Below are 27165 nucleotides of genomic sequence, written 5' to 3' on the forward strand. Positions count from 1 at the left end.
AATAACATAAAATGTCTTTTTTAATTGGGTTCATGATACCGATTGTCAATGTTAACAATTGGAATGTTATTGTGAAGTGCTACAGAATAAATATTAATGTTTCCATGTATAAAAATTACTGTAATATGTGTAAATATTTCTTTGCATTGTCAAAATGGACACAATAGTTACACTTTGGTATATACAAGCTGCATAGTTAAATATCAAAAATGGAGAACACTCTCAGTATTAATGTAATAGAGAACACTGAATTCCACTGCTTAATGTTGATCATATGGGCCTGAAAAGAGTCAAATCTAAGGACAAAACATGTAGTTAAAACTGTAGTCTCTGAAGATGCTGAATTTGTCATCCGTTGACTGTTCCAGGCGTTATCCTGCGTATATGTGTGTAGGATTTCCTGAGAGTCACACTACCATGGTGAGATACTCCACGTGGAAGCACACATTCCTCAGTCAACTTTTTTGTCTCCGGGTTCCAACAAAGAACGGTAGCAATCACCTCGTTCTTGTCATCACGGCCACCGGTAATGAAGAGCTTGTTATTGCAGGCAGCAATGCCACAGCTGGCCCTCTCACAACCCAGCTGGATTATAAGCGTCCAGGAGTCTTCCAGAGGGCTGTAGGAATACAAGGCCTTCATCGCACCACCTTTATTTTAGAGGAAATTACATATTTAATCATCAAAGATTAGCGGTTATCTCTGGTCAGTTGTTTACCGTTTTATTTAAGCAAAAAATTTAAAAGGTACAAACCAACAACAAAAATGACATCCTTAAAAGTCACCGCATTTGTGCATTTGGCCTCGGTTGGCATCGGGCATTTTAAGCTCCATTTATTTGATAGGGAATCAAAGCATTGCATGTTGTTTGTGGCTAGCTTGCCATTGGGGCCTCCACCTATCACAAAGATGTATTTGTCATAGCTGGCAGCAGAGAAGGAGCTTACGCTGATCATGAGCGGTCCTGCCTGGAAGGTGGACAAAAATATTAAGTTGTGAACTGTAATGAAATTTCCTGTATATATGATCAGATTAACCATCATAAATGCACTGAAATGTTATGATAGGTGCAGATGTCTTAGATATTAATCTATCCTTCATTCATCATCATTCATACATACAGCCATTACTTCCATCTTCAGTGTCACATGATCCTTCAGAAATCATTCATGCTGATTTGGAGCCTAATAATTGATAATGGTTCTTCTTTTTATTATTCATGTTTAAATATTTTGTAACATTATAATGCCAACTTTGACCTATTTAATGTCTTTGCTGAATAAAAGTTTCTTTTTTTTTCTTTGTTCTACTTTCTTACCCCAAATTTTGAATGGTACTTAGAATTTACACACAAACAATTAATCAGCAAAAGCAGCATGTTGTTAACATTATTAATAACAATAATTTTTTCTTGAGCAAATCAGCACATTAAAATGATTTCTGAAGGATCATGTGACGCTGAAGAATTTAGTTATGGCTTTGCCATCACAGGAATAAATTACATTGCTGCCAGTGTTTCCTGTTGTAGCTATGCAAAGGTTTGATTTCAAAAACAGTATCATAGCTATTGAACTATATCTTATGATTTTAAGTCTGTATTTTACCTCAGAACGATCTCAAAGAAGAGGTGTGAAAGTCTGATTTTGTGGTGGCTGTGCTATTAAATTAAATTAATATAATCTTAATTCGTCGAGAAGTATTTTGAAAGTCTCACAGTAATCAGTACTACTGTAAGGTTAACCCTGCCTGCTTTAAAATGATAAACAGTTGAAACCATTGATTAGAAATTTAGCAATGTAATTGTAAGTTATTAAAATATTTACTACTTATTACATTTTAAATGGGGTAACTTGCAGTCTGTAACCGATTACATTTCCAAAGTAACCTTCCCAACACTGCACCCAAAATCCCATGAACAATATGAAATTGTGTTGTGATAAAAACTAATAGACACTCTTTTAATCAGACAACTGTTAATTGAAAATTAAAAGTTATTTTCTTTCTTTTGGGACTGCAAAGGGCCTAAAGTTATATAATTACCCATCCCAGATATTTACAGGACTCACCTCTGTCCAGCAGTTGTGAAATGGATCGTAGGCTTCAACACTGCTCAATCTCTGGGTTCCATCAAAACCACCCAAAACATAGACTTTTCCTCCAGCTACTGCCATCTTGTGTCTCCAGCGGCCTGTGTTGAGATACTCTATCTGGATCCATTTGTTTAGTGATGCATTATACTTCCACACCTCCTGCAGTGTTTCCTTGCCACCTGTTTTAAGTGTAAATCGGTTTTACAAATTTCTTCTTTGATCTTACACATCAGTGTCCATGCAAATAAACATACTACATAGGTAGTGTCACTTTACAGTTATATCTTATACTTTTTTTATTTTATTGTTGGAATCTCTTCCAAAAATATTTTTTTCTCCAGACAAGGTCAATTTTTATTTTCAAATACAGATCTTGAAAACAGTGTTCGAATTGTGTCAAAGCTCTTGGGGGGGTCCCCCCTCCCACCCAAAAAAAACAAAAAACAAAAAAAACTAATAATATATATTTGTATTTATTTATTTAATATAATAATATAATTTAATTTACTTTACTTGTGAATTTAATTTACTTTGTGCGTTTCAGAACATGTTTTTGCAGCTGAGCATTTACTATATGTAAAATTAAATAAACATCTATATACTTTGAACAGTGCACATGTATGCATTTTATTTCATAAAAAAAATCTTGAATGTAGTTACATAACCCTTTCATATTTTCTATCGGAAGTTGTCATAGTTGGGAAAACTTCTATAGTGGTGAATGAGAGACTACATTAAATATATGTTTTGTCACAATAGTGTTTCTAAAAGAGGGAAAAAACAGCAAGAATTTGATACGATTACGATGCTGATGACCATTAATCAATTTCGATCTTTTGATTTACTATCAATTCACATGAATAGGCCTACTGTACTTACTTTTCTTGGGTTAAATTCAAAATTTTCTTGCATTAATATGCCTCTTTGCATTGAATTTAAAACAATTTTCTCCATTTAACCTTAAATACTACACTAATTGTATTAGGCTATACATAATAATGGAAAATAGGATACAATTCATAAAAAAAAAACGGTTGATCTGCATGTTTGTCTTCGGCGTAATAATCAATGCATGTGTGTCTCACGCACAATTTGTGAGAGTTAGCAACACTGCTTTGTCATCGTTGACACAAAAAAAGCCTTCACCTGATGAAGATGTTCATTAGTAATAATGTCCTTAATTAAATTAAGCAGCTTGCAATTTGAGCAGTTAGGCCCTGTGTCCACCAAAGCGTTTTTAGGCAGCTGAAAAAGCCAGGCGCTCTGCTGAAAACGCCCACCTGTGAGCGCTTGAGAGCACTTTTTGTGGGCTGCGTTTTTTTCAGTTGAGATAGGTCAGTGGTTGAGACACGTTGGTTGCTATGATACAGAATAACCGCTAAACTGTTACTTGTATCTGATTTGGTAAATAATTTTTTTTCTGACTTAAATCAAATGCTCTGGATGCTCAGAAACCAGCAATATTAATTTATATTCCATTTTTCTCGTTGTTGCGCTTGTTGACACGTCGATGTAACAAATAACAGTTGTGACAGTTGATTGTTGTGTAATTTGGCCCGCCCCTCCTGCACTCTGATTGGTCAGCTGACTAGAAAGTGACAGTGATGAGCGCAGCGTTTTATCCAAAGTTGAACATTCTTCAACTCTCGGCGCGAGAAAAAAAAAAGCTAATTGAGAACAACTGAAAAAATACACTAGCTGCGGGGAAATACTCTTTGGTGGACACGCGGCCCTTAAAGGGTTAGCTCACCCAGATAGCAAAATTATTTAATTAATAACTTACCCTCATGTTGTTCCAAACCCGTAATACCTCCGTTTATCTTTGGAACACAGTTTAAGATATTTTAGATTTAGTCCGAGTCGAGAGCTCTCAGTCCCTCCATTGAAGCTGTGTGTACAGTATACTGTCCATGTCCAGAAAGGTAAGAAAAACATAATCAAAGTAGTCCATGTGACATCAGTTAGAATTTTTTGAAGCATCGAAAATACATTTTGGTCCTTTATTCAGCATTGTCTTCTCTTCCGTGTCTGTTGTGTGAGTCTGTCTGTTGTGTACACTGACTGACAGAGAGAACTGAAGATGAACACCAAGCAGAGCGAACCGTTTAAAACAATTCAGTTCGATTTGGTGAACTGAATGATTCGTTCGCGAACCGGATATCCAGACTGCTTTGTTTTGAACTCTCTCACACAACAGACACGGAAGAGAAGACAATGCTGAATAAAGTCTGCGTTTTTGTTATTTTTGGACCAAAATGTATTTTCGGTGCTTCAAAAAAGTCTAACTGACCCTCTGATGTCACATGGACTACTTTGATGATGTTTTACTTACCTTACGCACTATGTCAAATAAGGTCCCCTGGGCCTTATGGGCTCCCTTGATGCTTATGGGTTGATCCCGGACCCCCCCAGCCCCCCCTCAATTCGAACACTGCTTGAAAACACAATTTAACAACCGATAGCAATCTAGCCAGTCAAGCTTTGAGATGAACAGACAGACAACTATTCCATGCACATACTCCATACTGCACAACACTCTGTAATACAGATTGAAGAAACAACAGCAAGATCTGCTTATTTGCTCCAAATAACCTCACTTTCCTAAGAAAATAGATGTGTTTTTGTACAACAAAGACATGTGCACACCATGATAAAGCAGTCTTTACATAGACACTCAAACATTTATAGGAAGACACTTGCTCAATCTGTATATTATGTATGGTTACTTGTTTTTGATACCTATTCTGAGAGAACAAAAAGTATTTCCTTTGTCTTCTTTTCATTTATAATAAGTGCATTCCTCAGTGTGATGTACTGTGATGTATCTCAGTGTGATGTACTGATACTCACCCGATATGTAGACTTCGTTTCTGAAGGTGACACATGAAAACTCCACCCACTTCTTATTTTCATTCTCAGATTCCATCTCTGTGTTTGGTAGTTTTGCCACCTCTAAGCGGCTCCTGCGTAGTGGATCCAGACAGGTCACCTCAGATACAAATTTCTCGTCATTTGTGCATCCTCCAATAATCATAAAAACCTCAGACTGGAACTGCTGCACTCTTGGTTTGGTGCGCTCCGATATCACCTAGAAACCAAGAGGATTTAAAGGTATAGTTCACCCAAAAATGAAAATTCCTCGTTCCAAACATGTATAAATTGTTTGTTCGGTTGAATACAAAAGACACTATTTTGAAGAATGTTTGTATCCAAACAGTTGGCGCTAACAACTGACTTCTACAGTATGAAAAAAAAATAATAATACAAATTCTATGGAAGTCAGTGGCTACCTTCAACTCTCTGGTCACCAACATCTCACAATTCAGATTTGTGAGAAATTAACTCAGAATTGTGAGATAAACGCATGATTGTTAGATAAGTCGCAATCACCTTTTAATTTTAATTTAACTGCATAGTTTGTGCCCTAATATTATTAATAATGATAATAGAATTATTACATATATTTGCAATATTTCAAGTAAGAAGGTTCCCTGTATAATTTACAGAATTCACTATAGTGGCAAAGTGAGCAAAGTGGACATTATGATTTAATACACTTCCTCCAAAATGAAAGCTTGCCATGTCTTTATGACTCAAAGTCATAATTCCCAAGCTTGGATTTCACTTCCTGTATTTGAATCTTGTGACCACTTCTACATGACATTAAGCATTTAGAAAGGTCACATTTGTAAAACTGACCTCTTTTCCTGAGAGGTGATAAAGCCGGGCCTCCTGCAGCAGTGGGAACACCTCGGCACACTGGCGGATCAGAGGCTCTCCTTCCACCCTTTCTACAAAGTACCATGGGTCCAACAAGGGCAGCCTTACATGTGTGAGGACACGGGACAGCTGAGCTAATCTTTCATCCTGTTGGGCCCTCACCCAACGTGTAACCACATCAAACACCTGCTCCTCTGCTGTTACCCCCAAGTCATCATGCTGGAGCAGACTGACCAACACATCTGCTGGAAGCTCCAGGATCTCATCATGGTCCGCTACTTGAGAGAAGTTTTGGATAATGTAGGTGTAGACTTGGGCTTTCAAAGACTCCAATGAGTGCACATCAGCTAGGAGCAGGATTCCCACACAGTTGTCTGGGTGAAGGACGTCTGCTAAGTAACTGGTACAGGCGTCCACAATATGCGGAAACTGCAAGCAAAAATTAGATTTGAGGTCATTACAGAGCATCAAATTATTGTTTCACATTTAGGGACACTACCATTAAACACATTTTGAGTCAGTAAGATTTCTTTTTTTAAAGAAATTAATACTTTCATTCAGCAAGAATGCATTAAATTGATCAAAAGTGACGTAAAAGTGATCAAAAGTGAGTAAAGACTTCGCAATCCTGAAAAAATGGAGTTGGTTTAAACAAAAATATTAAGCAGCATAACGGTTTTTAACATTGATAATAATAAGAAATGTTTTTGAGCACCAAATCAGCATATTAAAATAGTTTCTGAAGGATTATGCAACACTGGAGCATTGACTGCTTAAAATTCATCTTCCAATCTCAAGAATAAATTAAACATTTTTTTTTTACTGTATTTGAAAAGATATTAAAATAGATAAGTCATATTCAATCGTAATAATATTTTACAATATTACAGCTTTTACTGTAATTTAGGAAATAAATCAGCTTTGGTGAGCATAAGATACTGCCGCTTGAAAACTTTTAATAAAAAACTTTTAAGCAGTAGTGTTCTTAAACAGAATATGTAAAGCACTTTGTAAAAATTGTTTTGAAAGGTGCTGTACAGATAAAACATTACTTATCATGCCAATTTCATTCTTAATGGTCTGAAATAGCGTGAAAACAGATTTGGCCTTGGCAGAAATTCATTATTTTACTTAAGAGTTTATGATTTTATATGTAAGCTACATCAACTATATTTAGCAAACATATGACTCCACCCAGCTACAGTACCTAAACACAGATGTGACTACTAAAACTGACGGTAATGGAAAATCTAATATACAGTTTCACTTCCATGTTATGTTTGGTACTTTTGAGGTGGTTTGGATGCCTTCACCTCCAAGTAAAAAAACAAAAACATAAAATACCACAAATGTGGCACTGGGGAAGTAAAAAGACATTTGTACCTTGCAAAAACATACTGGTAGACATTTGAAAAATGGCCATGCTTGACAGAAACCGTTACATAGGCTTATCCACCATAAAAATTGTTTGATAAAAAGCTGTCATAGTACAAACCTGAAATAGGCTGGCTGCCTCAAGCATTCTCTGAACATTGTCCTTGGTTATGATGACTTTGCTGGTGTAAGTGTATTCTAACAGGATTCTCATGGTGTCAGCATCAATGCCTTTAATATTTATGTTTTCTTCATGTTTTTCTCTCAAATCATTACAAAACATTGCTCTGTAAAATACACATTTGTGAAAATTCTATTTGTTTGCAGATTTAAAAATATACATTTAAAGAAGAAACACTGCTCTTAAAATTGATAAAAAATGTTTTAAATGAATGTTACATGAAACAAGCAAACTCGTTTCTCTGTATATCAAATGATCTGGATGCGCTACTGGCTAACCTGAAATAATGACTGGCTGCAGCGAGGACCACTCGATGGCACTGGAAGCTCTGACCCTGAACGATGAGGGTCACGTCAATCAAGCTGTCTTCCAGCCGGAGACTTTGCAGTCCATCCTGCAAATAACCAGCAAACACGGAGTCTTCAAACACAACCTGACCATCCAGTCGGTTCTCCTGCATCGAGCTCTCCAGCATGCTCAGACCACCTGCTGAAGCATCGCTCTTGGCAGATGAAGGGCACTCAGAGTTATTCTCTAAAGTGTCAGCCATGATCTGGAGTCCCAAAAAGTTACAGGTTTCACCTCTGAATGAAGTTTAACACCATGTGATGTCTAGATATTGACGAAACACTAGAGCCAAAAAACTGAACTGTGCGGTCCTAACATTTAAGCTTCCTGTTTTCATAACGGACTACAAAGAGGAAGTGCTGACGCCTCTAAAATTCTGCTCCGCAACTTCTCAAGTCGTCTTCATTCTGCCCGTTTCTCTGGGCTATCTGCAAACTTGTGCATTTAAGGCAACTGTTCAAGGGGAAATGTATCATACATCACAGCTTCCTTAAAATGAAAGAAAGAAATGTCTTAAACCTTGTGGAAAAAAAAATCTTAAAATAAAAAGAACGAAAGGACATCCTTTCTTGTAGAGAGATTATAAAACACAAAATTCTGACCAAATATGATCCACAGCAGTATTAACATGAATTTAATTTAGATTTCATCAAGTACTGTAATCAGTGTGACAACTATATATTTTAAGAGTCACGACAGAATAATGCAAGCTCTAGAAATGTACCAGTCGATATCACAGGTTCAATCATCTTTGCTCCAAGTCTGTTTTAATAATAATTTACAAAGGATAGATTTTATGATGGTTTCATCATTAAAAACTTTGTATCTCATAGGAAACGAGCAGAAAAAAGACAGGAAGTGTATTTACTCAGTTGGAACGTCTGAAAATGTTTTTCATTGAAATGTGTTAAAAAACAGTTAGATTTAACATACAAAGAATATAGCAAATTATTCCAATTATTCCGACAACCTCTGGAGATGCATTAAGGTCTGACATAAAATATAAAATACTGTATACATGCACATAAATACAAAACTTGTAAAAATGTCCTGATTCCTGCCCCCCCACCCCCATTTCTGCACGCTAATCAAAATACATAATATACAAAACGATTGAATAAACTTTAGGTTTTGCAATAAAAATTTAAAAACAGAAATGGTTCATAGAATTTTTTATACAGCAAAATCGTTCCATTTTGTTGAGACAAGTGAAGGCAAATAGGTAGTAGGCACAGGTGAAAGGTCATTAAGAAAGGATGAGGCAGTTTAAGTATTAGAATACTTCTCTTGATGGTAAAAAAGGGAAAAGGTACTTTGTTAGGCCAGAGTTCAACAATACTCAAAATGAATTAAAATACAAGAGAAATTTGAAATGTTCAGGTACACAATGACCAATGCAATGGTGTCTGAACAGTTTACATTAAACAAATACAATGAGAAACATCAGTAGAAAACAAGAGAGGTCTACAGTCATTGGCTCCTCTGGGTTTTGTAGCCCCTTAAGGCACATTAAAAGAGAGTTTGGTGTGAGGAGGCAAGACATGGTGATTGTGCAAGTTAGTCGCCCGGGTGGAGATGAAAAGGGTCCTTAGGGCTGAATAGCAAAGGTCCTTCACGGGACTAGAAGGGGGACTCTGCTGGAGTGATAGAGATTTTCACAGGAATCGGTTGCGAGAAGGAATTTGGGCATTGGCTAACGGTTACTCTTCATTGCCTCCTTGGAAGCAAGTATAAGAGGAGTGAGGCTGGAGAGAGGCTTCGCCAGCTTGAGGAAAGGATGCTGCAAGAGACGGAAGGACATTAGCACATTTTCCAGAAAATCGCCTAGTCATCAATAGCTCCACAGTCTATTCCAGGGGTTCCCAAACCCTTTTTGTCAGCCAAACCCCTTAGATTTCTTTATGTACTTGAAGTACCCCCTGAGAAATTAAGTTCATATTCCAATCATTTAAAAACATATCCACATAATCACGGTTCTCTGATGATGGTTCATTTCAATGCATTTTACTAATGACTTAAAAATGAATTACTTTTTAACTATAAAAATTGAGGCAGAAATATATTACGATTTTAAATTACAACTGTACTTCAATGTAAATAAAACCCTAATATTTGATCATTATAAAAATATTTAATTTACACCACAAGTTTCAACTACTACTACTATGTTTCTGAAATTCACTTTCAAATGAATACTGGTGAAATGCTGTAAACTTTGTGAAATCAAATAAAGAGCACAAATGCACTCATCCAAATAGTGATTATCTTTTTATTTTGATTCATTTTGCAGCCCAATTTTTATCCATTTTAAATTTACATTCAATTGGATTAATTCTTAGCTTATCATCACATCACAAACCTATTGCCAATTCCCTCCCAAACCCCCGTTTGATAAACTGACAAAAATCATATGTCGAGACATTTTGGAATTTAGTGTTGCTCCTTACCTGCAAGAGTTCTTTTCCTCCACCTCTCTTCTCCACATCCATCTCGAGGCAGCGGTTTAGGAAGTCTCTAAAAATGGGTGACAGTTTCTCCGGGTTCTGCAGCTCTGGGGTGCCATTAGTAGCGATGAGGTACAGCGCCTGGAGATGATCATTAAGCATTAATGTCATAAATCTTTTCTTTAAAGTTAAACTGATCACTTGAGCTACCGTCATTAATTACAAAAAGACTTCCTAAATGAATCGGTATCAGACAAGAAAGGCTCACCCTCAGAGGGTTTTCATTGAGATAAGGAGGTTCGCCTTCTACCATCTCAATGGCCATGATACCCAGGGACCATATGTCCACTTTGGGCCCATATGCTTTCCGTGTGACCACCTCAGGGGCCATCCAGTAGGGTGTTCCTACCATGGTGCTTCTCTTACTTTGCTCAGGTGTGATTTGAGCACAGAACCCAAAATCAGCTGAAAAGAGGAGAGCAAACAATTAAAACAAACTGTTCTGACATAATGAAGCCAGGTCTTGGCAGTGAGATTGTGGACTCACTTAGTTTGACAGATCCATCCATTCCTAATAGAACATTGTCACTTTTGATGTCTCGATGAATGACCTGGTTTGAATGCAGGAACTCTAGAGCTTGTAAACACTGTGGAGGAAACAGACCACAATGTTCAGTTGGTGATGGGAAAAACTAACAGTTCAGGGCTCACAACTATGCCAGAAATACTGTACCTCTCTGCAGACAGCAGCTATTTGTGCTTCATCCATGCAGGTTTCTGTAACCACATCCGTCAGAGAGCCTCCCGCAAGGTACTCCATTACCACAAAGAGCTCATCTCCTACCAAGAAGCTGCACACACACAAAAGGTAGATGTTGTTACAGTAGTTGACTGGAAACATATTATGGGCCATAATGCACAAATTAACATCACTTGAGCCATGTTTCAATAGCTTTAAGGAAAGTAACTACCTGTCTAAGAAGTTGACAATGTTTGGGTTCTTCATCTCCTTCATCACCAGGATCTCATTGATGATCAGCTCCTTCTTGGGCTGCTTCTGTAGGTTAATCTGCTTGATGGCAACCTATGGAAACACATCACCGTCAGTTAGCTTGGCCTGTGTCAAAAAACTGAGAAAGGCCAAAATGAAACTCAAACAAATAAATTATGGTGGTCCATTTAATGTTAATGTAGTATGATTTATTATATTAAATACACCACCATTCAAAAGTTTGGGGCCTGTATAAGAAAAAAAAAAAAGTCTCTAATGCTCACCGAGGTTGAATTTATTTGATCAAAAATACAATAATAACGTTTTGATTGAAGTTGATTGTTTGCACTTTTTCCAAGTTGTGCCGATTTAAACATTCAAGCGTTTCAAAACATTTGCCTGCACTCCGAGCTAGCGCGGTGGTTTCTGCTTGGTTTCATTCAAAGCGCACACAGAGAGCCACATTTCAGACAATGCCCGTACACAGAATTGTATACATATCCTAAAGATTTGTTAAAGACGAGATGGCAGAAAGCGCATAATGTTTGTTTTCTTTATTTTATAAAAGCACAACGTTTTGTTGATATTGTGAGTGCACACAAATAAAAGTAGACCCTTTGCAGTAACAAATTATTACCCATACATTTATGAACAAAAATGACGGCGTATCTAAAATATGTAAGTTATCGTGCTGGCACATCCATGTCTTGCAAAGGGTCTCTGCACAAACTATTGAATATAGCGCACATTTATCTGGATCTCATGTTTAAACATTGTTATATGCTTGAACTGTTTTATATCTATAGATTTTATTTTAGGCAAGTCATGATGATTTGAAAAGGCTAAATTGATCAAACATACAGTAGACTCACTGTAGCTGGCCGCTTGAAAAAAAATTATATTTAAATGGACAAATAATGCTGATAATGTTTTTCTAAGTTAACTAACTTAAATAATAAAACTAAATTGAAGTTTTAAAACTAACATTTCAATTCCACAAAGAAAAATGCAGCATTTTGAACACATTTTATTTATAATATGTCTAAAATATAATTTTGTAAAAAATTAATAAATAAATTGTAAGAAAATGGTATTGTGTAATATGTATCGTGAATTCTATTGCATCGTAAGTTCAGAAAATCATTACATCCCTATATGCTACTAGTTTTTGCTGGTCATGCGGATTTGTCCACAGTAAAGTTCAGCATGTCTTTTTTTATTCAGGCTTGTTAAATTCATTTTGGGTTTCCAAAACCTGAAGAATCTCTGCCTGAAGAGCTACCAGGGATTTAGAAATTTTGCGTGCCCTTCTTCAACCCATATGTAAATTCAATTATGTAGTTTTATTTAAGGACTTTTCTCAGGAAACGGGATTCAAATTTGAATAGAGAAAATTAAGAATTGAATAGAGAAAATACCTCTTGGCCAGTAGCAACGTCAATGGCTGTGTACACCGTACCAGACGCACTGTAAAGAGACAACATTCAATTGAAGCAACCTTAGAAAACAGTTTAGTTTATAAATTCAGCTACTGGTTAACTGGTTTTGTGATACAGACGGACATATTGAAAGTAAAACTTCCAAACCAGCTACAAATCATTGAATATATTTACCCTTGTCCGATTTTTTCATATCTTGTGTATTTTTTCTTGGGGTCTCCAATACTGACAATAGTTCCTGAGATCAATCACAACAACACGGTTAGAAATCGGTCATATAAAATCATGCTGCAGTGCATATAATAACATTATTGTTAAAGTGAGCATCTCTAATGTTTAGTAATCACCAAAGACATACTAAGTTTTTCCATAATCTCCTCATCTGTCATCTTGCCCTTGGCCTTGCCCTTCTGTTTATCTGCAGCTTTACAACCATCTGTCTCTGAAATGGCAGCAGGTGCTGGAATGGGATCGATGACAGAGCGAGTGTATACCTATCCAGACAACAAAGACACCAACAATAAGAAACTCCCTCAAGAACCATAAAGTAAAAAAAAAAAAGCAATAATGCCTTTTTGATATGACAAATATGACAAGAAACGTTCCCTCACAGATATGGTATGTTGAGGACGTGGTGCTACAACAGGAGGTGGGGCTTCATCATCGTCATCATCATCATCCTTGACTGGTGATTGCTCTGAGCCTTTTTTTGCTGGTGGTGCATCTTTATCTGAAATCAAGAGAATGAACATAGACATTAAAGGATAAATACAAATAGAGTCAGACCGGTGGTATGTTTATGTGTTCATTTACCTGTAAAGCTGAGGTATTTCTGCCTGCTGTTGCCTGTGGAATCGTAGAATTTGAGCACATCCAGGACAGCCTGAGGGTTTTTCTTCTGCTCAGATTTCGTGATGTTGGAGGTCTGCAGCAGCCGAGCCCACTGCTCTGGCATGCCCTGAGACAGAGAAATGAGAAAGATCTCAGCAAATTAAATCAGTGCACTATGACAGACAGGAGACAAATGGTCACAGAATTCAATCTAGGCAATTGAATTGGCAATTCTTTCCAGCATTTGATGGATCAGGAGAGATCGGGACAGCATGGGTAAATAGCAACAAAAGGAATTAGGAAAGTACGTCTCACTCACAGTGAACTCCCCCGTGACAGAATCGAAGCCCACATGTATGGTGTGCTCAAAGTCTGAAGGGCTTGAAATCTCTGGACGCTCCTTATCCTTGTCTTTTTTTCTTCCTTCAACAGAAAGAATGGTTGTGGTTACATGCTTCCGGTCACTGGCAAAATGACAGATTCCAGTGGATAATTTTACAATCAATGATCCCAAGTCTGAGATGAGCCTCTGTGTCCAAAATGTGATCAATTACAGAGTACCATAAGGTCAATTAAAGCAACATGTTGAGTTCAATACAAGTTGAGCCTTATTGTCGCCATTTGCGGCATTGATTATCATAGAAAATATCAAGTCAATATTTAAATTAATCAATCACAAACAAATACATTCAACAAATTAGCTGAGCCTGAATAACCTGGGTATTCTGGTCTTACCTTTCTCTGCTGAGAATATGGATATGATCTTGTTGCGCGGTTTGTCCCTCTTCTCCTCTGGGACGGAGGGCAGGGGTTTAGAACTGGGGTTTGTTGACATACTGTCCTTGATGCCGATGCTAAAGTTGCTGCTCATTCTGACTGGGGGGGCAGGGGGTTTGTCCTCCAGCTCTCCGTTCTCAGACATGACAGGGAAACACACTCAGAGGGGTAATGGGGTTTCAGAGATCAACCTGAAGAGGGCAGCAGAGAAACACGCATCTTAGCTGATAAATGAATTACTGCACTAAAAAGACAATTAGGATACAACCAATGAAGAGAATGACAGATAACAGGCCATTTTGGCAGAAGACTTTAACAGGGAATATAAGATTCATCACTGGCAAAATAAAAGCAAAATAAACAAACCAGCCAAGGTTGTTCATTCATTAATGTGCTGCTTTAAATGCCCAGAAAACAATGTGACTATATCAGTAAAATCTCAGAGGAACAATTTCAGAATTGTATTGTATAGACCTTTTATGAGAGCTTTCAAACTACCACAACAGCCACACCAAGAGTCTGCTAAGACAGTGCAAAGCTAACTAACCCCTAGCCAACAGCTGCTACTGTGCTACAAAAGCAGCCAGTCAACAAGACAGCAGCATGGACAGAGAGACTCTGTCTCATGTTCTGCTAGCTGCCAACAATGTCCACCCCTATGTGAAAGCAACTGAAACTTTTTGGAGTACGCACTGCCACTGCCATTCATCTGTAACAGAGAGCTGTCAGTTACCCTAGCATTGCTATCCTCTGAGAGTAACAGCTCTAGCAGGTCATCAATTCAACTGAAAGTGTTGAGGTTTTCAGGTCAGAATGCAAGTCTGCACAATAAAATGCCTTGCTAAGGATAGCTGGGTGACATAAGCACACCTAAACCTAGTGAGCTTTGCTACCTTGCTGTCTAGTGGCTTACTTAACAAAAATAGAATCTCTTAAGTAACTGATTTGTTGCACTCTACATAGACCGCATGAACATATCTCCTAAAACATTTAAGAAACTTGACATAAAAATACAGGGCACAAGGAAAAATTTATACTTTTTAGTTCTTTTTTTTCCATTTTGGCTGAGATAGTTTTAAAGGGCCAAATGATTCTTCAATGTGTTATGAACACACAGAGCGAACAGGTAAACATGTCAGCAGTGTGAACTGGACAAAATGATGACAGAATAACAACATCCAAGTTTAGCTAAAATAGTTTAGCAGAAATATTGAGAGGCAGAAGAAACTGCTGAAGAAACTTGGTTTATAACCCATTAACACAAGGCCCTCGACAGCATATTTAGTTCAGTTTCCGAAATGTTATTTAAAAGGCTAAAATCTACTTATTGATTGCTTGTTGGAAGTACATTTATAATGCTTTAACATTCTTTAATCTTTTTTTTATTTGATTTGGGAAAAGATGTGAATTTAACTATGTGTCCTGAGTCTTTCTCCTTTTAAATTTCTACTAGTAAGGAAGAGATATTTATTAATAGAAATCTCCATCAGGTGCATATGAGCTCAGATTGTACAAAGGGGTTTTCGCCAACAGTCTGTCAAGTCTGGTTAGAAATCAGTGCCATCACAAGCTGTGTGCATCCTCTCCGCCCCTGTCATCAACATGTCCAAATAAGGGAAAATCCTGTCTCACCTTAGTGAGGTTAATTCAGCAAATCATATGCAATTCAACCTCAACATGACCACATTGTCTTCCTGTTTGACAGCTCAGTTCAACTGTGCATTGTATTCAATCAACAAAGGCCATAGGTACCTGCTAGATTACAACTGCAGAGATAAAAAGTAAGGTTTAATAAATCTGAAAAAGACTCATTTTGATTTTCTAAAATGTAATTGCTTCACAGAATCATAGATTACACGCTTTCTAGTTTCTTCAGAATTTTTTTCAGAATCAATAGTCGAGCTGAGCAAACTCAATGAAATGAAAATGACTAATTGTGATGCAGTATTAAAAGTTTAGTTGTATGGTACATTTCTCTACATGACTGAACTTCCACCTAAATAAACCCTGAAGAAGTGCTTTCATCATGAAGGCATAAAAATCATGTGTTACCTGAGCTTTAACAAAGATATTTCTGAAGAATTGAGACACAATCAACAAAAGACTAACTATTGCACAAGACTTGCATGATAACACTCGTGAGCCAGTTCCTGTTTCCCTATAGAGAAGAAACATTGGCAGAATAAAGATCAGTGCAGTTACTGAAATAACATTCTCAGAAGCTAGTCTGGTTAGAAATATAAATAAAACGTATATACTTATCACATGGAATCTAACAACAACAACCTATAAAAAAATAATTCTTGTATCTTTTATCAAGTAGTCAAACGGATAATATCTATTGAATTCAATTAATGTATTTTGAAGCGCAATCAGTTTAAACTGCTTTTTCCAGCCACTTCCACATCAGCTTGTAAAAAGGCGCATAGTCAACTCTAAGAAATCAATGAAAAAGCATGCAATCAGATGCCAGTACCACCAGTAAGGCCATCTCACCCTGAAGAACCCTGATGGAAAGGTCCAATTGACGTCCCTGGCCCAGATCTGGCACACTCCTGGGACATTGAGGGTCTTTGCTATGGTGTGTCCACAGCCTCTTTCTCCCTGTGCTTCCACTGAAGAGAGCTGAGATAGAGGCGTGTTGAAGCAGGCATGCTTCATTCCACAGCAGGATGAAATGCTGCGAGTGCAGTCATGCCTTTGTGCTGCACACTGCTTTAGTGATATTACCAGGCTTGATATAAGGCCCTACAGCAGAGGAGACATTAGACTGGACATACCTTTACACATCACTGATTCTCTCGCTCTGAGGAACTAACACCGTTACACAACAATCACAATACTAGGAATGAATCAGAATTATGGGAGGTGCCTTAAGAGCTTGTTCACCCCCACAAAACTATAAAAAAAGGATGCGAAAAGAAAAATCTCTTGTTTGAAGCATGGCTTCATTCGGTATTGAAAAACACTACACAGACTGCAAGATCATTGCCGATTTCAGTAATAATTTTTAATTTTACCTTTAGGAATGTAATTTGGGATCCTCAAGTCTCAACTTGCTGCCCCGTAATGACGTTTTTGGAGAGGTGTGGCTCTCTCCAGCACACAGTGCTTTACAGGCTCAAACACCCTTCTGCACGGTCCATTTTATGATTTTTTTCCCATTCAGAGCCAGTGTTTCAGGTTTCCTCTTCAGAAACTGTAAGTCTAGCGCTATCATGAATCTTACGCCCCCGAGCTACTAATTCCACAACTTTTTCTGTGAAGCCATGCATAATGTGATCCAGGACTCAAAAAAAAAAAAAAAAAAAAAAAAAAAACTTTAGGAATCAAATTGGTCAAATGTCTTATTTGTTTATAAATTACAGAATAATTTGATAAAGAGCAAGCGTTGTTCAGAAATGACTGAGATTAGTTATAAAATGCTTCAAGAAAATTTTTCTGTTTATCAGACATCAAGGCCTGTGCTGAATTCACTGTTGCATGCAAGAACTACTGGCATGCACTCCGAAGATGTACTTAACCAATGAGTCACAGGACAAAATTGATGCATACAAAGTTTTCCACAAATTCAAAGGTCTGTGCTCATTTCAGTTGTAATTTCTAGAGCCCTGCCGAAGACCACATATCCATCTGTCAGTCATCCACTGTTCTTAAACTTTGCTGGTTATGAAAGGAATTAAAACAGGGTTCCTCAAACCAGTACCCTGCAGACTTTAACTCCAACTCAAACCCACATGAGCAAGTTAATCAAGGTCTGCAGGATCACTAGAAATTCACAGGTAGGTGACTTTGATCAAGGTTTGAGTTAAACTCTGCAGGGCAGCAGCCCTCCAAGACGAGTTGTGAGAAACCCTGCTTTAAAAGATTATTTTTATTCAATATTAAAAAAGTCTCAATGAAATGCTCATACAGACCTGAGAGAATATCTTCAGTATTCAATGACACAGATAAATCACCTTGGACAAAAGTGTTTGCTAAATGAAAAAGTGCACATAAAAAGATGCACTATAAATCAAGTCAAGCATGCCATGATCTATGCTTGACAACAACTACTGGCTTTTCATTTTGACACCAAAGGTGAGTCAGTTTTTTTTTTTTACTTTCTGTTTTTACTTTTACTTTTGATTTATGCATTATCAGCAAACAGCGATAGACTAATTCAAGACATGAATTCAAGACCAAAAGAAGAGCATGTCGCTTGTAAGACCAAAGTCATGGATTTGATTTCCAGGGAGCATGTGAACCGATAAAAATGCAAACCCTGAATTCAACATACTAATATAATAATAATAATAATAATATTATAAGCAATATCACAGAATATCCCACTTGTTACAAATTACATTATTTTCTACAATAACATAATAAAGATATTCTTTTTCCATTTAAGTCATGCATAAAAAGTAAGTGGGACTTCAGCCAATGGCTGAAAGCTGTCCTCTCAGTTTGTGTGTACAAACGGAGGAAGTGAGATGAAAATGCTAGAGAAAGCTCATGGGAAGCGGGACTGTGGACATTCCCATCTGCTAGACTGAGCCACTTTAATATGAGCCGCGCCAGGCCTAAACTAACCAGAATGTATTTGTTCTCCACACTTACAGACTGGCGGCTCAAAAGTAAACATAAGGTGCCATTGACTATGCATGCAATGTGGGTCCTCCTCAGTATAAATGCAAGAACATCACTATTCACTAATCAGCTTTCAACCAACAGACATGATGCACTGTGTTACGTCCAGAACAGAGCCATAGGTTCCATTGCTGTTTGAATTCTGTGCCTTGTTTTCTATCGCTTTCTCTCTCTCCCCACAGAACCAGTATCCCCATTCCCCACCTGAGGTTAATTAAGAGCTCATCTGTGATTGGTGATGGGAGAGGAGTGAGATTATTTAAATTACAGCTACCCTCAGACCAGTAGTTGGTGGCGGCGGCTGAGGATTCGTACTGCCTGATTTTCTTCGAAATGACATATCAGTTCGTTCTTCGATTTCGTTTGAAGTATATCGGGCCTTTAGTTTGGCGATTTGGTGTATCTTTCTCTCAATTGTGTTGAGACTGTTGAAGCAGAGCTTCTGTCTTTTGTCTCACGGATTACATTTATGACTGAGGCCGTAGTGTTAACTTCAGTTGCCCATAATAAATAGAGTTTTAATTAATGTCTTTTGTTTTGGGTTTAGAAGGAAGGTGGGTGCCATTTTATTTTGCATTACTTATTTTGTCCGGTTTATGTTAGTTTAGGGAGTTAGTTTAATCTGTTTAATATTTATGTTTCTTTGTAGTTTAGTTAGTTGTGTTATAGAAGCTAATTTTGTTATGTTTGGTATTTTGGCCTTGCCCCCTAGGGATACAATTTCCATCAACTAAATCTATCAAACATTTTCGGTAAAAAAAAAAAAAAAAAAAATAGAAAATTTCCAACTATGTTACTTATGACAGTACTGATTACAATCTTCATGTTACCACTAGAGAGACAGTGAAGAAACAAAAAAAAAATTCATCAGCAGAGTGCCACCACTTCCTATTACTCATATCCCCTCCATTTCTGATTGGTGGACGGATAACAGAAGCATTTCCTGATCCTACCAGCCACGACCACTACGGGTCACACACACTAGCACTTAATCTGACCAACTGGACCAAAACAAAGATATCAGAGCACGCCTCTTATACAGATGTGTGGTTGTGTAGAGGAACTGTTTACAGGAAGACAGACCAGGGGCCTTTTGTATTTGCAGTTTCTATATAAGGAAATACTGAGCAAGACTTCCTGAACTGAACCTAGCTGTCGTCCTCCTTCAGAGCTACTAGAGAATGAAGGCATGTGCTGTTCCAGACAAACAGCAGCAAGCTTTCTAGCCACACAATTCTTGCTTATTGTTAGAGAAATTAAAAATGTGTAATTTACTTACCCTCATGACTTCATTTCTTCTGTGGAACACAAAATGAGATGTTAGACAGAATTCTATTAGAGCTCAAGACTCAGTCACCATTTATTAACTGCATATTTTTCATACAATGATGGTGAAAGGTGACTTAAATTACGATTTATGCCAAACATCTACTTTGTTTTCCATGAAGAAAAGAAACATAATTGTAACATGAAAAAAACTTTCAAGCAAAACATAAAAAGAAATGCTTAAAAGATAGGACTTTGATTTACAGTATTTTTTTTACTCCTCACACAAGCACACTTAAACAAAAACTAAAATAAATCAACAGTTGATGTAAAAAATGTTAAAGCTTAATGGAAACTAAGGTTAAGTTCGCCTCGTTTTTGTAGACTATCTAACGTTACTCGTGTTAATTCATACTTTTTTGGAAGAAAAAAACAACCCAGAGTAACGTTACTTTCTAATAGAAAAACAAACAAACAAACAGCACTGCATTATTAATACAAAGTAATTATAAAATCAAAAGCTTGATGATAAATCATAAATACACACCATCCTTTTTGAATATCAAGTGGTCTGCGCACTGCTGGCCGAGCAGATGTCAAGATCAGACCAGTTTTGCTTTTTCAACTCACCAGAACTCACGCAAACCTTTTCAAAGTTTAAGCTCCGCCTTTTTCACCCACATAAACAGATTTTGTTGCAAGTATAATGCTACTATCTCCCTGGAGATTATGATTTGGGATGCCGTGCCGACGTACCTTTTTGTTTTTTGGCGTTAACTTCTTCTTGGACCCGGGATCTGTCTGCTATGGCGGAGGGGAAGCGGAACTGTCGACCCAGCCCAGTGTTTGGACTTCACTAAACGTAGATTTTTAGGTTGATCAGGTTTTTCATTAACCTATTATTATAAAAAAAAACCTTAATAAATATAATTAAAAAGCGCGAAAAAAACTAACTGTGATCAGAAGTTTTCTGCAACCTCAAACTGCTGTTTGCAAATGGGTTCCTTCCATGAGTACTGACGGGCGTTTGCATGACGGGAAATGTAGTCTCCATTTCTATTGCACCGCGGTAGGTGGAGTAATAAAAGAACTACATTTCCCTATAGTGATCGGATTCTAACTTTGTCAAATGATTTCATTCTACGATTCACTGGTATGCCAACGTAACTGTTACAGTTAAGTCCTAAGAGAGCGAGGCGTTTAGATTAACATAAAATGATATAAAATATACAAAAATATTTACATATTATATATAGTAAGATACAATATCAAGCTATGTAGACAAGGCATAAAAGTCATCACCATAAATAAACTTTATTCTAAAGCAAAATGAATTGAGATCCAAGCCCTCTGCTGGCACCAACTGGAAAATGCATTTAATATTCTTCCCGGCTGTTACAATCATGATCGTCTACATGGCAAAGGCACTTTTATAAAAGGTTAATTGATTTCCACTTGAAAAGGTTGTATTGTAGAAGTAGACTATTTTTTCCTCATATCTTGGGTGCATCGTGGGCAGTACCTACAAACAGAGAACACATAAAAAAATGCAATATTAAGTACATGGAGTCAGTATGTGGAATATGCAAATCAAATGAATATGAAGTAAAGGGATTTGGCTCACCATTTTCCCTTTGGTTTGGTTGTCAGGCTGACACAAGCAAAGTGAAACCATTCTACTGGACACTATTAAAAGAGAAGAAACATTTTTCATTCTTTTACATATCAACAACTAGATGACTTTTCTCTATTATTTACAAAAATAAACGCCTATTCCAACTGGACTGGCAGTGTTGTAGATATTATAAAACATAAGTTAAATCCATTAGTCTCTTTTATTATTTATTTTATCATCATGTAAAATAGTACTTGTTTCTGTGTGTGACAACTGTTTCCTCAAACAATGGCTTAAAAATAATATACATGTATATATACTTTTACTCACATCAGAATTGTCACATCCAATCATTTCTCCATATGATACTTGACTACACAAACAGTATGTGGGTTCATTAGGGTCCACTGGCATATCCAGGACATCTGATGGGTGCATTGCGAGCAGAGATTCACTTATGTTGGCACTAGTGTTTGAGAGACAACACACACACACACACACACACACACACACACACACAAAAGATCTGAATACAAAGGCTTAAAATAATATATACTGGCATCAATCAAATGTGTCCTTTTAATATGACAGTTACCCAGTTTTTTGCTTTTTCTGCTTGGGTGAGTCTTGATCTGATCCTTTCTTGTCTCTTCCAAGGGATCCCCTCTTGTCTTTTATATTCTTATCCTCTGAAACAACAAATGGGTCTGTTTAGTCTCACCCTATATTACATCACCGTATTAACTTTAATGATTCGTACATGAAGATATGTTCTGAACAATAAGACTAACTTCGCAACTGCTTCTCATCTGAGCTATCCGTGCTTCCCATGTCCAGTTTCTCCTGCAGATCATTCTCAAAGCGTGCAAGATCAGCATCCAACCGCCGGATGTGCTTATCCACCTGAAAATGCCAGGAGACTTGTTTTTTCTGGATTCATCAAATGGCACACGCAACAAAATAAAACAAAAAAGGACTCTACATCTCACCATTTCATAAATCTGCATTGCAAGCTGAATTTTGTCATCGCTGTACTCTTTGCATTTGCTGTAGGCATTCTCAATCTTCTTTAAATGCTGGGCACGCTCCTCGGATGCCAAATTTCTAACTTTTGCAACATACTCAGAAGCTAGTTCACTTATCTCAGTTTTTTTCTCTGTGAACAACAGTAAGAATTTAATTGTTAATTGATCACAATTTAAAAGTTAACTATATTGGCTTCTAATACAAAGTGATACTGATCCAAGGATTCATACCTTCGGTTCTATTATCTAAATCCTCCATTAATGAGAAGTTTCTCTGCAACTCGCAGGGAAGTCCCTCGATGCCTGGAGTGAATGATTATAATTAAAGATCGTGTAAACTGTATTTAGGCCTACATGGCAGGGAAAAATAACACGCATGCATGCTACAGGAAGTTAACTTAACACACTGACCTGTGGTGGTATAAGATAAAGAACATTATTCAGGCACTCGGTCATGTAACGTTACAGTTCAGCATTTTATCGTAAAGTAAAACAAGACAATTTCTGAAACAAAACAACTCCCAAACGCACAAGTGAGCTGCGAGAGGAATTCATCACATTTCATACAACTTGGCAGTTATTAACATATGGCAACAAGATTGACAAATATACCGTTTAAAATACTTACTGTCTAAATAATGCTCTAAATACACTCCCTTCGCCATTCTTGTTAGTAGGCTACTTTGTTTTCTGCAGGCGTGTACGATGGTTTATTCAGCGCGCGCTGAAATTCTCTCTCTGAAGTCGCTTTGTAGGTTATTCGATTTTTAAATGAAAATGATCAACCAAACTACTATTAAGTAAACACACAAGACTATCCAACTGATTTATATATCATATATTGCAGCTTTACATCTTCATCTGTTACATCTGTTACTTTTTACATCAAGTAAAAAGTTGCTCTTTATCGCCATCTACTGCAGCGGAGTTGCAGTTCACGACTTCGCTCTCTGTGAAAGAACGAGATAATACAAGGAATTTCGATGGCTATTATATAGTTTTAGGTTTCTAAATATCAACTGCAACCTTATTACTTTTTTGCTAATGTTTAAAAAGTAAGGGACAAGACAACGTGATGATACACAGTATGTTCAGAACTTAACACAAGGTGGCAGTGTCTTCTTAGGTATTAAAGAGACAGACTGAGCCACTTTGTCACGTAAAAAATAAAACAAATGGCATAACCAGTAGGCTATTGATTTTATTTAGCATTTTCTCTGTATGATATGAATACTGCACATGGAAAATGGACATGGTGAAACAGCTGTATTATGGATTATCTAAAGAGTTTAAGAAGAAATATAAGTCATCCTCAGCATGCTCTGAGACCCACTGTGACCAAATCACATTCAGTCCTCATGCAGAAACACTAGAGATGACGGATTGCAACACCATAGATGTAAATGCAGACATGGCACCACACTATTCGATTAAAAAAAAGTTAAATTAGGGTTAAATTAGAAAATGAGGAGAAAGATTGGATTAGGCAGCTCCTTTACTACATTGTCATTTATGGAATACAATGGGATATGGTTACTTTTAAATCCAGTTATGGTTGCCTTTAAAATAAATCCAAAAGTGATAGTACTGTTAAAAAACAATATGAGATTTATTCAAGAAAATAACATATAAATAATATGAGATAAATAATATACATTGTGTATACCTTGCGAGCCAATAAGCATAGTCTATATGTAAATGACTCCTCCCAGGTTTTGTATTTAGCATTTGTACTAGCCTAAGTGATGAAAGCAGAAACAAGACATAGACGTAAGCTCTTGTGAATATCTCGTTTATTTTGCATATATTTAACACTGCAATGATGAAACTGTGCTACAGTATATTTTTTATGACAGCATTTATCTTAGGTATGTATTTTGACTTAATTTTTTTCTAAAGCATAAGTTTACCTTGTACAATAATTTACGTTTAATTGAACAGGAGGCACAGCACAGGACAATGTAATGCAGTCCAAACCAGTTACGACAGCTTATGAAGATGGAACAGCGACTCTTGACTGCACTTACAAAGCAACCAGCACTCAATATCCAAATCTGCTCTGGTACCAACAGAAGACAAATGGATCCCCAAAATACATGCTGATCAGAAGTTCTGGATCTAGCAGCAATGATGAGGAGTTCAAGGACAGATTTAATGCAAATCTCAAAACATCTTCAAAATCAGTTCCTCTGACAATCAAGGATGTGCGTGTATCTGACTCTGCTGTGTATTACTGTGCTCTGAGGCCCACAGTGACAGAAACACACTCAACACTAAGACAATAACCCCTAAATTACATCTATTTCTAAGTCAGTCAACAAAAATACTTCCTATTTGGTGGATATATATTGCAACATTTTAAAGTTACATTTAAATTAATCCATTTGACAGAAAGTATATTGTAGTATATTACAGTAAATTAACTGGGAGTTGAAATTTCATTAAGGATATGAATTCCTTTTGAAAATTTTTTTATACCAACACATTTTATCATCATTTTATTAAGGTTGTCAAATGGAGTAAAAACATCTCTGTTATAATAATTGGCAGTACTAAATAGAATATATTTCACCGCCAGTCTTGAGAATGGGAGGAGTTACATGCGTTATCAAATACATTCAAGGAGAGAGAGAGAGAGAAAATATATTGTTTCTTCTCGCATCAGTCTGTGGATGGTGATTTCTACCAAGCTATTCAAACTACTAAGGGAAACAATGTCACAATGGTTAAGGAATTTGTTTTTTATTTTTGTACTTCATTTAGGTATGGCAATAACATTTTTACATATACATGAGCATTTTATGTAAGTCTGATGTGTGATTTGTTTGAATTAATTTAATATGTTTCCAGAATGTAGAGGGGAAGAAACAGTCAGCCAGCCAGAAAGACATCAGACTGAATTGGAGGGAAAATCAGTCACATTAAACTGTAAATACAGCAGTGCGTCAACAGCTCCAGATCTCTTCTGGTATATTCAGAGAGCAAATGATATTCCTAAATACATCCTGAGAAGGGATAAGTTTGAAACTGGAGAAACTGTCACTGAGTTTCAGGAGAGATTTCACTCTAAACCTTCATCAGATTCAGTTCCACTGAAAATCAGAGATGTGCGAGTGTCTGACTCTGCTGTGTACTACTGCGCTCTGAGGCCCACAGTGAGAAAACTCAAGTCAAACCACATACAAAAACACAGGAGCAGAAACATGCTGCGAGTTTTGAAATATGGTCAAATAAAATCTATGCTGCTGATATTCTTGTTCTAGTTATATCATAAACAATACATTTATATAAGCAATGATTCATTGTTAAAAATTGTGTACAGTGATACCATTTTGATAAGAACAATTAAACAGATTTGCAAGAAATAAATGTTCAAATAACTTTTCATTTAGTTATTAAGTTCTCATTTAGATTCTGAAACGCCTGATTCATTTGAAATAATGAATAAGTATCTGGTGAACATGATTTAAAAAAAAGAAGCATTCAGCAGTATCTATCTATCTATCTATCTATCTATCTATCTATCTATCTATCTATCTATATATATAAATACATACGTACGTATGTATGTGTATATATATATATATATATATATATATATATATATATATATATATATTACCAACCTCAAACTGTATGTTATGGAATCACAGATGCATTAAGAGCACACAGAAAACATACAATTGTTTATTAATTATATAGACTAAATTACAATATAATACAAAACACATGCTCTTGTTTCCCAGGTGTGAATGATACAACTCAGAGAGGAGGGACTCAGTGTTCACAGATCTGACATGATTTAAAGTGTCCGACAGAGACCGGTTGAAAAAATTCAGCCCGACTCTTCTCAGAGTGAACACTTGTACAATGAATCTTCATTCAGTTATTCTGTTCTGTGTCTCAGCAGGTGTGTATTTCTATTGAGAGAATGATTTTTTTTTATTTTTTATTAATTATTATCTCAAATCTCTTTAAAATTCTACCAATTTATCTTCTGTTTCAGCTTTTGTCTTTGGAAACAACATCAGTCCAGAGACAACAGATGTTGGTGCTGATGAAGGTCAAAAAGCTACTCTGTCCTGCAGTTATTCCTCCTTTTGGGGTTACAGAAAATATGGAAGATCAAAACCTGAATTTCTTGTAGCCACATACAGTACTGCAAAAGAAATTGAGGTATCTGGTGTAGATTCAAGACTTTATGTTAAAGTAACAAAAAAGGAACAAATCCATGTGATTCTGGAGATCTCTGCTGCTGTATCAGACTCTGCTCTGTACTACTGTGCTCTGCAGCCCACAGTGACAGAAAACACAGGAAAACGGTTCAAAAACCTTTCTTTAGTTAATCAAATGAGAACAAGATGTATATATAGCGAGTCAAAGATTAAAAGAAAATCGGTGGAATAAACATGTAAGTAATACGTTAAGTAAT

General features: G+C 36.7%; 3 protein-coding genes across 8 annotated transcripts; all 3 read right to left on the reverse strand.

Annotated features, from left to right (window-relative positions):
• On the reverse strand, positions 1-8182 carry LOC132154772 (kelch-like protein 6). Its single transcript, XM_059563439.1, has 7 exons — positions 7644-8182; positions 7306-7471; positions 5790-6239; positions 4941-5178; positions 2067-2269; positions 755-968; positions 1-650 (listed from the first exon to the last, which is right to left on the reverse strand). Exons 1-7 carry the CDS (start codon positions 7913-7915, stop codon positions 349-351), a joined length of 1845 nt encoding a protein of 614 aa, XP_059419422.1. The 5' UTR covers positions 7916-8182; the 3' UTR covers positions 1-348.
• Positions 8183-8458: 276 nt separating this feature from the next.
• On the reverse strand, positions 8459-21008 carry LOC132154773 (serine/threonine-protein kinase PAK 2-like). Of its 6 annotated transcripts, none has more exons than XM_059563444.1 (15): positions 20850-21008; positions 20107-20122; positions 14154-14386; positions 13738-13841; positions 13401-13545; positions 13199-13317; positions 12946-13081; positions 12762-12825; positions 12567-12615; positions 11129-11241; positions 10891-11008; positions 10705-10804; positions 10426-10622; positions 10161-10298; positions 8459-9493 (listed from the first exon to the last, which is right to left on the reverse strand). In XM_059563444.1, exons 3-15 carry the CDS (start codon positions 14338-14340, stop codon positions 9407-9409), a joined length of 1557 nt encoding a protein of 518 aa, XP_059419427.1. In that variant the 5' UTR covers positions 14341-14386; positions 20107-20122; positions 20850-21008; the 3' UTR covers positions 8459-9406. The 6 variants fall into 6 exon arrangements, with proteins under 6 accessions (XP_059419427.1, XP_059419423.1, XP_059419425.1 ...); XM_059563440.1 differs by having other exon boundaries at positions 20107-20125; XM_059563442.1 differs by lacking the exon at positions 20850-21008 and adding an exon at positions 20641-20758 and having other exon boundaries at positions 20107-20125.
• A 545-nt stretch (positions 21009-21553) lies between these two features.
• On the reverse strand, positions 21554-23587 carry LOC132154774 (inhibitor of growth protein 5-like). Its single transcript, XM_059563446.1, has 8 exons — positions 23362-23587; positions 22965-23036; positions 22698-22864; positions 22500-22611; positions 22304-22397; positions 22039-22174; positions 21718-21779; positions 21554-21615 (listed from the first exon to the last, which is right to left on the reverse strand). Exons 1-8 carry the CDS (start codon positions 23396-23398, stop codon positions 21576-21578), a joined length of 720 nt encoding a protein of 239 aa, XP_059419429.1. The 5' UTR covers positions 23399-23587; the 3' UTR covers positions 21554-21575.
• Between the last annotated feature and the right edge of the window lie 3578 nt (positions 23588-27165).

Source organism: Carassius carassius, chromosome 12, assembly GCF_963082965.1.
Source record: "Carassius carassius chromosome 12, fCarCar2.1, whole genome shotgun sequence".
Lineage (NCBI taxonomy): Eukaryota > Metazoa > Chordata > Actinopteri > Cypriniformes > Cyprinidae > Carassius > Carassius carassius.

Coding starts and splice junctions, on each gene's coding strand:
- LOC132154773 (XM_059563443.1), bottom strand. CDS start 14,340: ATGTCTGAGAACGGAGAGCTGGAGGACAAACCCCCTGCCCCCCCAGTC. Junction 13,842..14,153: donor CATATTCTCAGCAGAGAAAG/GTAAGACCAGAA, acceptor TTTCTGTTGAAG/GAAGAAAAAAAGACAAGGAT. Junction 13,082..13,198: donor GTCCTCAACATACCATATCT/GTGAGGGAACGT, acceptor TTGTCTGGATAG/GTATACACTCGCTCTGTCAT.
- LOC132154772 (XM_059563439.1), bottom strand. CDS start 7,915: ATGGCTGACACTTTAGAGAATAACTCTGAGTGCCCTTCATCTGCCAAG. Junction 6,240..7,305: donor AGGCAGCCAGCCTATTTCAG/GTTTGTACTATG, acceptor TTTTGCTTGCAG/TTTCCGCATATTGTGGACGC. Junction 651..754: donor GGATGTCATTTTTGTTGTTG/GTTTGTACCTTT, acceptor TCTAAAATAAAG/GTGGTGCGATGAAGGCCTTG.
- LOC132154774 (XM_059563446.1), bottom strand. CDS start 23,398: ATGGCGAAGGGAGTGTATTTAGAGCATTATTTAGACA. Junction 23,037..23,361: donor TTTAGAGCATTATTTAGACA/GTAAGTATTTTA, acceptor CATTCACTCCAG/GCATCGAGGGACTTCCCTGC. Junction 22,175..22,303: donor CAGAAAAAGCAAAAAACTGG/GTAACTGTCATA, acceptor CTCAAACACTAG/TGCCAACATAAGTGAATCTC.